This window comes from Lissotriton vulgaris, chromosome 2_1 (genome assembly GCF_964263255.1).
Source record: "Lissotriton vulgaris chromosome 2_1, aLisVul1.2, whole genome shotgun sequence".
NCBI lineage: Eukaryota > Metazoa > Chordata > Amphibia > Caudata > Salamandridae > Lissotriton > Lissotriton vulgaris.
In genome coordinates, this window is record NC_141687.1 from 1,788,531,234 (window position 1) to 1,788,546,386 (window position 15,153).

Genomic DNA, 15,153 nt, shown 5'->3' on the forward strand with positions numbered 1-15,153 from the left:
GGAGCCAGTGGCAGGAAGGCAGTGCACCTTCGCAAGCCTCTAGAAGCTTCTCCCCCACTTTAACCCCTCCCCTGCTGGTGACGGGACCACTCCGTCATCAGCCGCGGTCGCGCTGTGCTGATGACGGAGGGGTTCCGTCACGGCCCCCTTGGCACGCCTGCATGGCACGGATTCCACGCCTGCGCTGAGCGTTCTATTGAGTGGGCGGGCCGTGACGGAACCGCTCCGTCATGAGCACAGCGCAACCGTGGCTGGTGACGAGCGGTTCCGTCACCAGCATGGGCGTGCTGCAAACCCCCCCACCCCCTTAGCACTGCGGCGGAATAGCCGCCGCAGTGAAGGGGTTAAAGGCACAACTGTGTATAAATACTGGATCTCAGACATCAACTCTTCAGTACACCTGTTTCTGGTAAATACTCTGCCAGGAAAAGGGACTACTGTGTTGCTGAAAGGACTGCCACTCTTCTGGACAGCTTCTCTGATGCAATTGCTGCCCTTCTGTGTTGACCTACTGCCCTCTTGTCTGGGTGAGAAGATCTGGATCTGCATCTCTTGAACACAAAATCTAGAGTGACTCCAAGGGCTAGTTGGCTGTTCTCCTGATATGAAGCGAGACACAACAGGCATACAACAACCTTGCATCAGCACCTGGGCTCTGCCATATGTGAGTCTACCCTGCCAAGTGATGCCACCCAGGTCCTGGACTTCTGGAAGTGGACTTAAGGTATTTTACAAAGTCTCTGTTAATCCAGCGAAACAGACGCATCTCCTTTGCTGCAAGTTGAAAACCTGTGCTGAACCGACTCATCGCCAGTGCTGCGTGGAGTGGACCTGTCACAGAGACTGGCATAGCACTTGCATACTGTGTTGACGATAGCCTCGACAACGATCCCAGACTCTGCATGCAGCCTCTCATCTCTTTGGAAATTATTCATCACCCCGATTGCGCATTGCATCCTTGACACCGGAGTAAGCATTGCAAGCCCCATCAACGGGATCCTCAAAGACAAGTTTGCGCACCGCAGCTTCACCACATCTGGTAACCGATGTAGCGTATCGGTTGTGCGACGCATCTTTGACATGGATTCTCGTAACACTCCGCAACTCAGGACTTTAAGTACTTTGTTCAATGGGCCTAACTGGGTCCCTGCAGCCAGCTCGTGCTCTAGCATGGTTGGCCTGCACTTGTGACTTTGTCCCAGTCTGGCGCAACCAGATAGCCACAGTAGGTGCTTTGTGTTTTTGGTGCTATTTTCTCTATAATCTTTAAAAACTGAAGATCTTCGGTTGTACTGATTGGATTTTTGTCATGTAGGTTTTGTTGTATTTATCAAAGTTGGTTTCATGTTTCTAACTTGGTGTGAAGTAGTGTGGCTCACTGGTTAGAGACGGCAGACCCGAGAGCAGAGGACGGCCCGGAACCAGGGTTCGATTCCCGGCGCGGCAGGTTTCTGGACCAGGGTCAGCGGACTCGATAATTCTCTCGCCTCGGTGCCCACTCTGATCAGTGATCACACTCGGCAACTCTGGGCATTAGCTTGCCTCATCTTCACTAACGGCCCCACCAGACTGCCGTGGATGCCTGGTCTCACCCTGGAGATACCCATTAAGGGACCATCTCTCAGGGAAGCCAGGAAGGGTTTTGCAGCGGTCGAAGCGCCTTGGGACCCTCCGGGTAAGTAGTGCGCTATATAAATGCCTATACATTACATATACATTACATTACATTACATTACATTTGGTCCTTTTTGTGTAGTGTTGTCTCTTTATTATTGTTTGAAGTGTTGTCCAAATACTTTACACATTGACTCTAAGTTAAGCCCGGCTCTCTGGGCCCAGCTACCAGAGGTTTGAGCACAGATTAATTTAAAGATGGCTTGTGCATCTTTTGGTTGCTGCTTGAACAGGGCTCTCACACCAATCAACCAACAACCCAGTTTCAAACACTTTCATTAACACAGTCATCTGAATCTGACTGCCAACTTGTGGCATGCTTTATGTGCAAACCTCACATATGTTCAGGAGGGGAAATGGTCCTGCTTTTCAATAAATATTACACCGGTTTTGTGAGAAGAAGCTCAAATCTGTCACTGAGACAGAAATAAGTCCATAAGTTTACAGCCTAAGGAGATGAGGCCATGTGATGGGGAAAAAGTAATTTTATTATGAAATGATGGTACATTGTATCAAGGGAATAAAGTGTCTGTCTTTTTATTTATAGAGAGCTAACTTGACCTGTTAAGGTATCAGAGCACTTTACAGGATGTGTACAAGATACTTTGAGGGGGGTGGTAGATACATTTGGGGTAACCACAAGTGAACTTGGCCCAAAGGGTATCAGAGCGCTTTACAGAATTCGCAAATTGTAAACAAGAGGATTAGTGGGGGTGGGAATATTTGGGATAAACACAGGAAAACAAATTTTAAGAGAAAGGGAGAGTCCCAGATCCCAGGGTGGGGTGCCCGGAGGAACTTGGTGGATGACAAGAGGATAGACCAGATGAGCGGTAGTAGTCGAATGTAAATGTAAATGGAAGCAGGACAAGGTCACTGAGGGGATTTCAAGTCAGTATTTAGGAGAGGAATTGGCCCATTAGGAAGGTTTTTGCATCCTTTTTAAAGCAAGCCAGAGATGGAGTTCTTCTAATGGTGGGCGGGAGTGAGTTCCATATTCTTGGTGCTGCCCCAGAGAAGGCCAGATTGTATGTTTTTTCTTCTGGCAGCATGCTGGTTGGAGCAAAAGGTCTCTGGCGGAATGGGAGTTTCTGGCTCCTCCGGATATCACAAGTTTCTGGGCAAGAAATGCCGGGGCGTCTGAGTAAAGGGCCTTGTGCGTGATGCATGCCAATTTAAGTTGGATTCTGGCTTCAAGAGGAAGCCAGCTCAGAGCTTTCAGGTGTGAAGAAATGTGGTTGAATTTCCTTGAGCCTGTTAGTAGTCTGGCGGCCGCATTGAGGCAGGCTTTCAGAGGGCTAAACCTGAGAGGGTAGAGCAGCCATATTCCAGTCTAGAAATGACAAGATCCTGTATTGCCATTTTTAGGTCGGGAGTGTCGAGGAAAGGTTTAAGTTTCCTTGGGTAGCTCCGGTGAAATCTGGCTGATTTGGCCATTGAGATGATGTGGTCATAAACTGCAGTCAATGGTTATCCCATGGGATTTGGCAGAGTCCACATGATTGGTGTGCAGTTTAAAGCTGTGATCGCCTTGATCCATTTCTGAATGTCAGGGTTGGTATTAGGTCGGGAGATTAGGAGAAATTCAGTTTTTTGCGATAAGTTTGAGCTGGTTAGAGGTGAGCTAATGGACAGTCAATTTCAAGGCCTCATTCAGGAAGAGAAGCTCCTCGGGAAAAGAGATTTGTATGTAGATCTGGGTGATTCAGGTCTGCCCCAATGTTAGTGCCCGGAGAGAGGTGAGTGAACAGTGAGGCCAGTACCAAGACTGCCTCAGAAGTGAAGTGAATTCCCTGGCTTGTGTGGCTTCATCCACTGATATGGTGGTATTACTCACTATGTGAGCCTCTTTTCTGGGCAAGTTTGAGGAAATCCATGTCACCCTCTATAAGCCCTGGGAAGAGTCTTCTAATGTTGGCTATGTTCCTTTCCATGCCTGACAAAGTGAGATCAACAAGGCCTGGAAAGACTCAGTTGGGAAGAGTATTTTGCAAACACAGAACCACTTCATGAGTATCTTTTTACCAGGAAGAATCCAAATCCTCATTGTTTTCCCTAATCCAGCAAAACACCTTTTAAGTAAATTTTGTAATGGGTTTAATAAGTCCTCATGGAGAGGAATTACTTCCTGTCAATTCCTATCTTTCTTCCCGGTAAACTTATTTGGTCTGCTATAACAAAAAGTCCAGAAAGTCACTTGAGCATCACAACAACACTAGCCCCTTGTAATTGCTCAATCTGAGTGATTAATGCCTTTCCTTAGGACCCTCAGTCAATGCCTTGCCTTTATCAATCATCCAGTTGTTCGATTCTTTATTTGGCTTGTTGCCTTTTTAATAGTTTCTTAGTTTTTTTCGTCTAAGAATTAGTTAAATTCTGCCCTTTTAACTTGCCAGCACTTTAGTTCACAAGGCTGAAGTTTCGGAAGAGTGAATGGAGCAGCAGGCCCTTACTGATATTCAAGCAAGACCAAGCTTTGTTGAATTAATGATCTGCAATTGACTCATCTCTAGGGTCTGTAACAAGGATTTGAGAAGGATGAGAAATGATTTTGAGAATCCACGGTTTTTATGTGTTTTTCTATATGAGAGCTATACATAACAAACACCGATGTTATTGGCTGCTTATTTTAGCACCACATTAGAAAAAGTCAAAACATGCTAATATTGCTAAGAGTGAAAATGTATTTTGTTTAGTACTTACAATTTAAGACACTGTGATTTGGTGCAGTTGCAAGGCTTTTTAGATTTTGCATCCCAATTACTAACCGGGCCTCTGAAAATATCAGAAAGACAGAACAATCACTCTACCTTTAACTCTTAAGCGGCAAGATATGATTCAAATCTAAGGCATGTCAGTAAGAATATAAGGAAGAACATAAGTCAATTGAATCATTTTACATCATTTAAGCGTCCCTGGCTTATAAATACATAAGTAGCATTCATATTTCAAATCAGTATCACAGTAAACTTGAAAAAACAGAGCTAAAAACTTTGATTCAGGCACCGTTAAATTAGAGTTACCTTGTTATTTTTTTTGTTGAAAACACAATACTGTATAAAAAGTGTGGGCCTATGTCTGCTCGATGCTAAAGAATGGTCTTCCTTCTTGAACATTTGCGCTAGCAGTGTACTCCAAGTACTACACCTCTTTCAAGGTGACATGAACTGTAAAAGGTACACAGTGTTAAACTGAAGTGTTCTGCTCACTCAGAATATTGAATGGAGATGAAAAAGTTTGAGTGTCTTTTTACTATGTAAGGACCAAGGGCAAATGGAAATGAGGGCAGAGGAGCGTCGCCCCTGCTCCAGCGTAGTGCAGCAAAAGTGAACAATAAAATTGTAATAAAATTAATTACCATTTAATTTTTCACTGCTCCCATCCCGAGCAGTGTTTTCGGGTGGGGCATTGCTGCTGACTGGCAGCAGGGGAGTGGTGCTCACTCCACCAGTGTTTACATTGCACAAGTTACTTTGGGTGGCCGTCTTGCGACGGCCAGCCTGACATGCGGAGAGTAAACCTATCCACCTAGCTGTCTCAGACAGATGGGTGGAGAGCAGGCACAGGCCTCCTGTGCCTGCTGGAGCATTGAGCAGCTCGCTTCAGCCAACCCTGGCACTGTTCTCATGATGCTCATCGGCAGCATGAGAGCAGCGTCAGGATTTTCAGAAGGGGGATGCCTGAGGCTCCAGGAGGTGCCATTGCGCTGACTCCAAAAAAAGAAGAAAGCAAGGAGAGTGAAACACAGGTAAGTACATTTCAATTATTTTTTAAATGATCTTTTGCCCCCACTGGGTTCGTCTCTCGGTCCTCTCGACACCCCTTCAATCTTGGAGTCACCGACGCCCCACTGATAGATATGTATTGTCTACCTTAGTACAGGGCAATAAGGTGCAGTTAACACTGTATATGAGACAGCAGGGGTCCCATGGCAACATAGTTTCAAAGCAGCTGTAAATTGTTACATTGTGGTAACTTTGATGCAGAGGAGAGGGCCACTTTGCTGCTGGAGCATTATGAGTGCGATGAGTACAGTAGGATACAAAATGATTTGTTTGGCAAATAGTGAGAGATATTCCTGAAACACAGAGATGTGTAACTGTCTATTCGTGCTTATTAACCTGCCTTTTCTTTTCATTCAAAAATGTTAATGCTATTTTATATATGAATAAACAAAATCAAAGTTTTCTTCATATGCATAAATATTAAAAAGTTATTTTGGTGTAATTCATATATCTCCCTGATGAATTTCAAAGGAAATTCAGGAGAAGTAAGGGGCTCATTATGATAGTGGAAGGCACACCTCCACTAGCTGTGCAGTGGTGGGCCCTCTGCCATCTGACTGGAAATTTCCCCTGCCACATTCCGATGGCAGAGGGAATCATTCCGCAAGCGTGGTGGGTGCAAAGACTGCCTGCCACGCTTCCGCCACAGGCAATCGTTACGATTGCCTGACAGAGCGGACAGGGAAACCGCCATGGAAAGTCTGGCAGACAATTGATTTGGGGGCCCGATGCGGGCCCCCTCTTTGTGGGGGGATGGTGGTGGTGCACTGGGGGGGCGGGGGGGTACCCATGGTACACCCCCGATTTCCCTGCACAAAGTGGCATGCCCCATGTGGTGCCTGCCACGTAGTGCAGGGAAATGCACTGCATGACATATTAACATTGCGTTTACAGTAAAGATCTGAGACATTCAGATCCAGAGAACCTAGCTAGCTATTGGGACATTACACCATTGGGTCTGTCTTAGGAAAACAAAAACATATTGAGACAGGGAAAGAACATTTTTTCTTTATAGTCCCCTCACTCACCGGAGTTTCCTCACGGTGACATGCTTCATCATAGGGGCTTCCCAACCCGCTGCGGGTTGAAGCGTGCTACAACTATCGCGATTGCGTAGGAGCACTTTTTGTGAGAACTATGTGTGGTGTGATGTGAAAAAAGGGGGGAAGTGAAGTGGAGTGATAAAGGTTAAACATATCCTACTGGTGGGCTAAACTAACTTTATTCAGGCTCCTAGCGGATACATTAAAAGTGGGGTGGTTTACTGGGTAAGCTGGTTCTATTATGAAACACAGTGCCCTAGTAAAAAGTCAACTAGTTTCGAGCTGTACCCCTCAGCTCTTCTTCAGGACTGCACAGGGTCCCGCCCTGTGAGTACCACTCCAAAAACAAAAAGATTTGTAAAGTATGCCTACATTAATTGTTGGATATACATACTAATTTTCTGCAAGTCGTTGGCATATTTTTTCAGAGGCTTAACTGAGCCTCAAGGTCAATCGCGGGAAGATTATGTCCCCGTAAACATTTGTTACGGGGTTCTTTTGTTGCAGAAAACCTAATCGGCTTCCCTTGAGACAGGAGAAGTAAGGGGCTCATTATGATAGTGGAAGGCACACCTCCACTAGCTGTGCAGTGGTGGGCCCTCTGCCATCTGACTGGAAATTTCCCCTGCCACATTCCGATGGCAGAGGGAATCATTCCGCAAGCGTGGTGGGTGCAAAGACTGCCTGCCACGCTTCCGCCACAGGCAATCGTTACGATTGCCTGACAGAGCGGACAGGGAAACCGCCATGGAAAGTCTGGCAGACAATTGATTTGGGGGCCCGATGCGGGCCCCCTCTTTGTGGGGGGATGGTGGTGGTGCACTGGGGGGGCGGGGGGGTACCCATGGTACACCCCCGATTTCCCTGCACAAAGTGGCATGCCCCATGTGGTGCCTGCCACGTAGTGCAGGGAAATGCACTGCATGACATATTAACATTGCGTTTACAGTAAAGATCTGAGACATTCAGATCCAGAGAACCTAGCTAGCTATTGGGACATTACACCATTGGGTCTGTCTTAGGAAAACAAAAACATATTGAGACAGGGAAAGAAAATTTTTTCTTTATAGTCCCCTCACTCACCGGAGTTTCCTCACGGTGACATGCTTCATCATAGGGGCTTCCCAACCCGCTGCGGGTTGAAGCGTGCTACAACTATCGCGATTGCGTAGGAGCACTTTTTGTGAGAACTATGTGTGGTGTGATGTGAAAAAAGGGGGGAAATGAAGTGGAGTGATAAAGGTTAAACATATCCTACTGGTGGGCTAAACTAACTTTATTCAGGCTCCTAGCGGATACATTAAAAGTGGGGTGGTTTACTGGGTAAGCTGGTTCTATTATGAAACACAGTGCCCTAGTAAAAAGTCAACTAGTTTCGAGCTGTACCCCTCAGCTCTTCTTCAGGACTGCACAGGGTCCCGCCCTGTGAGTACCACTCCAAAAACAAAAAGATTTGTAAAGTATGCCTACATTAATTGTTGGATATACATACTAATTTTCTGCAAGTCGTTGGCATATTTTTTCAGAGGCTTAACTGAGCCTCAAGGTCAATCGCGGGAAGATTATGTCCCCGTAAACATTTGTTACGGGGTTCTTTTGTTGCAGAAAACCTAATCGGCTTCCCTTGAGACAGGAGAAGTAAGGGGCTCATTATGATAGTGGAAGGCACACCTCCACTAGCTGTGCAGTGGTGGGCCCTCTGCCATCTGAATGGAAATTTCCCCTGCCACATTCCGATGGCAGAGGGAATCATTCCGCAAGCGTGGTGGGTGCAAAGACTGCCTGCCACGTTTCCACCACAGGCAATCGTTACGATTGCCTGACAGAGCGGACAGGGAAACCGCCATGGAAAGTCTGGCAGACAATGGATTTGGGGGCCCGATGCGGGCCCCCTCTTTGTGGGGGGATGGTGGTGGTGCACTGGGGGGGGGGGTACCCATGGTACACCCCCGATTTCCCTGCACAAAGTGGCATGATCCGTGTGGTGCAGGGAAATGCACTGCATGACATATTAACATTGCGAGCACGTCCACAATGATAAATCCCTGGGATGCGCCTGACATACTGGCAGGCGCATCGTATTTTCAGTGGTGGGACCGCCGCATGACTGGCGGGCGGTCCCAACCACCGCAACGATGGCGGGCGGACTCAGTTCCACCCACCATCGTAATGTGCTCCTAAGTGTGGATCAACTGAAGCAATACTTAATACTTACTTACTTAATATTTGAGCTTTAAAGTGTACCAAAACATAAAAAACAATGCTGAATTATTGGAATGAATCTGAACTGGTAATTACTCTGGGTGTTTTACATACTAGGGATTGGTAGCTCGTATGTAGAGGGTTTGATTTTAAAGAAGTTTCTATTCTGATAAAAGAGTTAGAGACCACCCTAAAAGAATCACTGGGTAAGATGGACAAGAGGTTAAAAAAACATCGAACCAGTCCTAGGGAACCTCCAGGAGACGAACAAGGAATGTTGTGAACTGGTGACTAGAGAGGGCGAGGCTTTAACAATACCCAGACTGCCCAATATAACAAGTACGAGACCCCTGGTAATACCAAGTACATCAGCAAGTACTAATGTATTAGACATCAGGGAAAGAAGTGATTTAAGACAAGAAAGGCAGGACAACCAGATGGGAATAAAGGCCCCAAAAATCCACCAGGCATAGATCACTCACTGCAAAATTGTAAGAGACAAGGGGAGGAACGGGATAATCAGCAGAGCCTGTCTGAATGAAACTACCATGCATCACACCCACGCTAGCTCATACCCTCCATGCCCTACACAGTTTTAAACCGAACAAACCGTCCAGCCTTTAAATCTCGCACCAGAAGCAACCCCGTATATTGTTATCTTAACAAATGTACCGCAGCTCTGAGGACAAGAAAGTGAATGTTGGGTGACCTTGAGAAACAAATCTCTACACTGGTTGAGCACCAGGATAGGATTACATAGAGCATGGGTACTCACAAACTTTCTCTCGGGGGCCAAATTTACAGTATGGGTTGTGTCCGAGGGCCGCACCAGTGGGGGCGGGGTCACTGGGGGAGGGGGCGGGGCTAGAGCAACAACAAAAAACTGTGACCATGAGGTTGAACACAGATCCCTGCAGCGGACGGCTTCATCCACTGAGCCACCAGACTGGCATACACACATCTCTCTCTCTCTCTCTCTCTCTATCTCCCGCTCTCAACCTCTCTCTCCCTCTATCCCTCCCTCTCTCCCTCCATCTCTCCCTATTTCTTTCTCTGTCTCACTCAGACTGTCTCACTTCCTCTCACTCCCTCTCTCTTCCGTCTCTCTCTCTCTCCCTGATTCCCTCTGTCTCACTCACTCTGACTGCCTCACTCCCTCTCTCTCTCTCTGTCTCTCTCTCGCTCTCTCTTTCTCTGTCTCCCTCTCTCTCTGTCTCCCTCTCTCTCTCTCTTTCCTTACCTCCCCGTCTCTGTCTCCCTCTCTCTCCTTCCCTCTCCCTTTCTGTCTCCCTCACTTTGTCTCCCTCCTCACTCTGTCGCCCTCCTCCCTCTTTCGGCCTCCTCCCTCCATCTGTCTGTCTCCCTCCCTCGTCTGTCTCCCTCCCTCTGTCTGTCTCCGTCTGTCTCCCTCCCTCTGTCCGTCTCACTCCCTCTGTCTCCCTCCCTCTCCCTTTGTCTGTCTCCCTTTCTCAGTCTCCCTCTCTCTGTCTTCCTTTACCTCCATCCCTCGCTTTTCCTCTGTCTGTCTCCCTTTCCCTCCCTCCTTTCCTTCCCTCTCCCACTCTCCCTCTCTCTGCCTCCCTTTGCCTCCCTTTCACTCCCTCCTTTTCCTCCCTCCCTGGCTGCAGGCGGATGCCATGTACAAGATTAAATGCCAGGTCATGTGGGGATACTGTTGCTGGGAGAACGGGGTCACCGTAGTGATGCACTTGTGGAAAGTGAACATCACTCGGTGTCGTCCGCCGGGCCTCGGAGTAGCAGGCGCTCAGGCAAGAGCTGGAGAGGCACTCCACTACAAACGGCCTCCGTTTTAACTCCCTGTGCCCTGGGGATGTCACACGAGATCTGGATCAGCAGGGACACCCACAGTCCGGATTAAACGGGGGCCTTGTTTATGCAATTTTACAACAAGGCATTGAGAATGCAAGGCGGGCGCACTGATGATAGAGTGCTTTAAGGATTCTCCCTTAAGTGTATATGATTAACTCAAAAGACTCTTGTCACAACGCCGCATAATGGCAGTATGATTTTCGATTTAACTTTTAACTCGATTTGAGTCACTTATAAAGCTGAAAGTATTTAGACAGAGCACTTCAGAGATCGGCAGAATTAAGCAAAGCCCCAGCCCGGGCCTCAGGGGTCTCACACACCTAGACCCCACCTCATTTGTGATGCACTCCGGCATCAGCTTGTAGGTAGCCCAAGGGCTTTAGGTTTAAGCCCTGCAGTTCCCAGCCGTAACTGTCAATCAGGCTTCATCACAGCTCCACCTGAGCACTTCACAGGTCTTTAAAAGACCATTTGTATGCTAATGTGGCTTTTGTATTTCGCCTCTTAGCGCCCCTGCAGCTCCACTCTGACTATCACTGGAATGCCTGGGCCCCCACAGAGCAGCAGAGTCTCAATGCGCAGTGTTTGCAGACACTCTTAATTATTTTTTTTAAACATGGGTAAATTGTTTGCAAGGTCCGGGGGCCGCCAGGAAAGGCTTGCCGGGCCGCTGGCGGCCCGCGGGCTGTACTATGAGTACCCCTGACATAGAGAATGGTGCTCTGAATTTAAAATGGTTAGAAGAACGGCCTGGGTAGGGAATACTCATAAAGAACTAACAGGGGACTGTGTGGTTCTAACATTTGGTTCAACATATTTGGTGAAAATAATATTGTAGGGTCTAGGGAGCACTTTTATAATCCCCCAAAGCATAAATGTGTTCCCACTAAGGTACTTTTATATACCACCAAATGACTGGAAAAACACGAATTGGGTGTGTCCAGTAAAAAGTAACTTTACTTACAATATCCAAACAGCCAATAGGTTTGAAAGCCAATATAATCTAGAAGACCCAGATTGACTCGCAAAGACACCCTGATTACAAATAGTAAATAAAGGAATAACGCATGGTTAGACAGGTAAAACAGCTATATATAGTAGCTTTATACCCCATATTGAGCCAATTTGCTTAAAGGATCCTTTGTCAAAAAAAGCAGATTGCTATCCAACGTTAGATTATATTATTATCCCTATCACCTCTGTGTCAGATGTAAGTTCTGTAGTGGGAACACACTGTGACAATGATAAGTTTGTAAACGCGTTTTACTGGAACGTAACAGGATTACAAACCAAGATAGGTAATCCAGAACGGCCTGAGTTTATAAAAAAGTTTCAAATCATATGTCCTCAAGAGACATGGCTAAAGGAGCCTGTACATATCAATGGTTACCATACTTATCATACGGCCCCTGTTGCAGGAAACCATGGTAGGGCAAAGGGGGGGCTAGCTATTTAGTATCTAACATATTAAAAATTGGGACAATTGCATTGAAACACGAGGAGGTATATTATCAATTGATGGAGGTGTATATTGGTAGAAAGCAAAGAGTGGGATTGCTACATTTTTATAATAATGCACCGACGGATTATATAGTTGGAATTTTAGAAAACCTGTTAAATGTTCTTAAAAGAATGGCAAGAGAAGTTAGAGGGGACATGTACATTGTCTGGGGGGGTTTAATATTACACTGTGTTCTAAAAATAGTACTAATATATGTGGTATTATGAATGAAGAAGGGGAAAGTGAAACCCATTTCTCACATACACAATACAGGAATATCCTAAATGAAATGGCTTGCAATCTTGACTTAGGATTTGCAAATGAGTTAAGCCTTAACCAGGTGCCCTTCAAGAGTACCTTTAACGGAAGAGAATGTTTTACAGCAATAGATTACATCTTACTCTCTACAAACTTAGCATCAAAGATGAGCCACTTTATAACACATGACATAATTTTGGGCAATCATTTCCCTCTGAGCCTTTCATTGAAACTGTTAACTCCCCAAACTAAGCATGATCATAAAGCTGTTTACGCCCCCCAACTGATGGAATTGAATCGGAAAAACAGTTATGCCCTGAAATAGCTGATGGTCGACCCACTAGAAACAACACAAAAATCCTGTGGGTATCAAAGAGTAACCCCATAAGAAAGCCTAAAGGATGGTTTGATTCAAAGTGCACAAAAGCATATTCCACATTCAAAAGAGAGTCCCATAGTATTCCCAAGAACCCGACTGCAATAAGGGAGGCAAGGAAGGTATACAATAATGCGATCAAGGAACGTAAGAGGGTGTTAAAAGAAGAACTTTGGCAGATGCTCCATGAAACTATTGAGTCTAAGGATGGGGCAACCTTTTGGAGTGCCATTGGGCACCCTTCCTAGACCCGGGGGACACCCCTACCATAGCTATCACGGAAGAGCAGTGGGTGGCACATTTCACAAAAACCTTTGGTAACACTAACCCTGTAAACCCCATAGGAACTCGAAATGAGGGAGGCGAGGAAAACTATTTATTATGTTTTACAACCGTAAATGACCTCCAAATTACCTTGGATGAGGTAAACAGGGCAATTATGGCAAGTAAGGGGGGTGAGGCACCTGGCCCTGATGGGATTCTGGTAGATCTATATAAGACAAATTTAGACCTTTGGGGTCCAATACTGACGCAAATAATCACAGCCAGCTGCTCTTCTGAGTATATTGAAACTTGGACGGATTCCATTTTAGTCCTCATTTTTAAAAAGGGAAATTGACAAGATCCAACATGTTACTGACCGATATCCCTCCTGGATTCTTCGGCGAAAATTGCAGGGTGTATTGTATTAGAGAGATTACAAGACTGGGCTGAGAAACATAAAATATTATCAGATTTACAATATGGATTCCGTAAAGGACTGGGAACCGTAGAACAAAGTCTTAATCTGAGCACCCTCCTTGGTAAATACATCTGCCTAAAAAAAGGAAGGCTATTTTTAGCTTTTGTAGACTTAACCTCAGCCTTTGACTGCATAATATATGAGAGGCTATGGGGGGTTCTCCAGGGATTGGGAGTGAATGATACTATTATATATTTCTTGTAATGCTAAGGGTAGAGTTTGCTATGGTATCAATGGAGAATGTATACAGTACCCTTCCCAATTAAAAAGGGGGTCAGGCAAGGATGTGTCCTGGCCCCCTTCCTTTTTAATCTTTACACAAATGGTTTAGAACAAGCACTGATGAAAACAGGTCAAGATTTCCCTGCGATTAAAGGGTCAGGCACACCAATATTAATGTACGCAGATGATGCCGTCCTGATGTGTCGCATCCAAGTGGGCTTACAAAGACTATTGGATGGTTTTGTAGCATTTATGCGAGATCTAGGCCTTCGGGTAAATACATTAAAAACGTTTATCATGAGGTGCGGCACAGGTAGCGACAAATGCAGAGAGATGTTTATTGATAATCACAGAATAAACTTTATTAACAGTTATAGTAACAGTTTTAATTATTTAGGAATATTATTTGACCATAAAGTCACAAAAACTAGGCACAGGGTCCCTGCAAGCACTATTACAAATCTATAGGGCTAAATGTGTATCAACAGCTTTGTATGATGCAGGAGTGTGAGGAAACTGTAATGTTCAACCCCTACAAATGGTAGAAAAACAGTTTTTAAGATATATATTGGCTCTCCCCAGTAGCCTATCATCAAACATCTGTCATGCAGATTTGAGGGTCCCATTTTTAATAGACCTAATTAAAATAGAACCAATCATGCTTTGGCACAGGTTATGGACAAACGAGGAAACCCACCTAAACCAGGAGATTTTTACTGATGTTATGGGATTGAACTTTCTGTATGATTTTGGATATCAAAAGTTTTACAATGAACCAAGTACAATGAGAGCGATATCAAGAAAGGAGCTGAAAACTAATTGTATAGCATTACTCGAATCTTGTTGATTATCAAAAGAAGTTGCTTAGCCTAAAGTAGTGCATCATCAGATGACAGTTATAACCTATAGTATTCAACCCTACCTCACTCTAGTACGTGGTCAATATGATAGATTGCTGTTAGCAGGGTTCAGATTAGATATATTCCACCGTATCACTAGTTTTCCGAAAATGAATGAATGGGCAAGGGTGATGCAATTATGCCCATGCGATGCTATTTCGGAGCAAACAACAACTCACATAGTTTTTTTCTGTAAATTTTATAACTTGCAAAAGGAAAACATGGTTACTACAGATTTTAAAGAAACTCGCTTTTAGAAGATGCCGAATGGCGTTTTTAGCTTTACAACTTTTAAACAATGAATCCGTGATATGGTTTTTAACAAATTTCCTGAAAAGCGTGAAAAAATGTAGGAAATCAATAATAATGTGTTGGATCATCTGCACTACAATTGATATTTTTAAGGAAAATTGGATGTTACTTGCTAAATTGTGAATAATCATGTATTTTTATGTGCTTTTATGATTCTGGTTTGTAGAAATCAAATGAAGCTTGTTTACTTACTTACTATTAGTCCTTTGGGGCTGAAAGTGTGATCAAACATACCAGGGTTGTTGATAAATCTGGGGCATCCATTGCTTATACTGCACAGGAGTGGACACTAGGAAGCGCTGAACAGCA

At 45.1% G+C, this 15,153-nt stretch overlaps 1 protein-coding gene across 1 annotated transcript in view; it reads right to left on the minus strand.

Moving 5' to 3' along the window:
- TESMIN (testis expressed metallothionein like protein) overlaps nt 1-15,153 on the minus strand; it is a 1,691,460-nt gene that overhangs the window by 469,611 nt on the left and 1,206,696 nt on the right. The window contains exon 9 of the mRNA XM_086958946.1: nt 4,378-4,449. Within this exon, the coding sequence (XP_086815072.1) occupies nt 4,378-4,449 (72 nt within the window). The remainder of the gene's footprint in view (nt 1-4,377; nt 4,450-15,153) is intronic.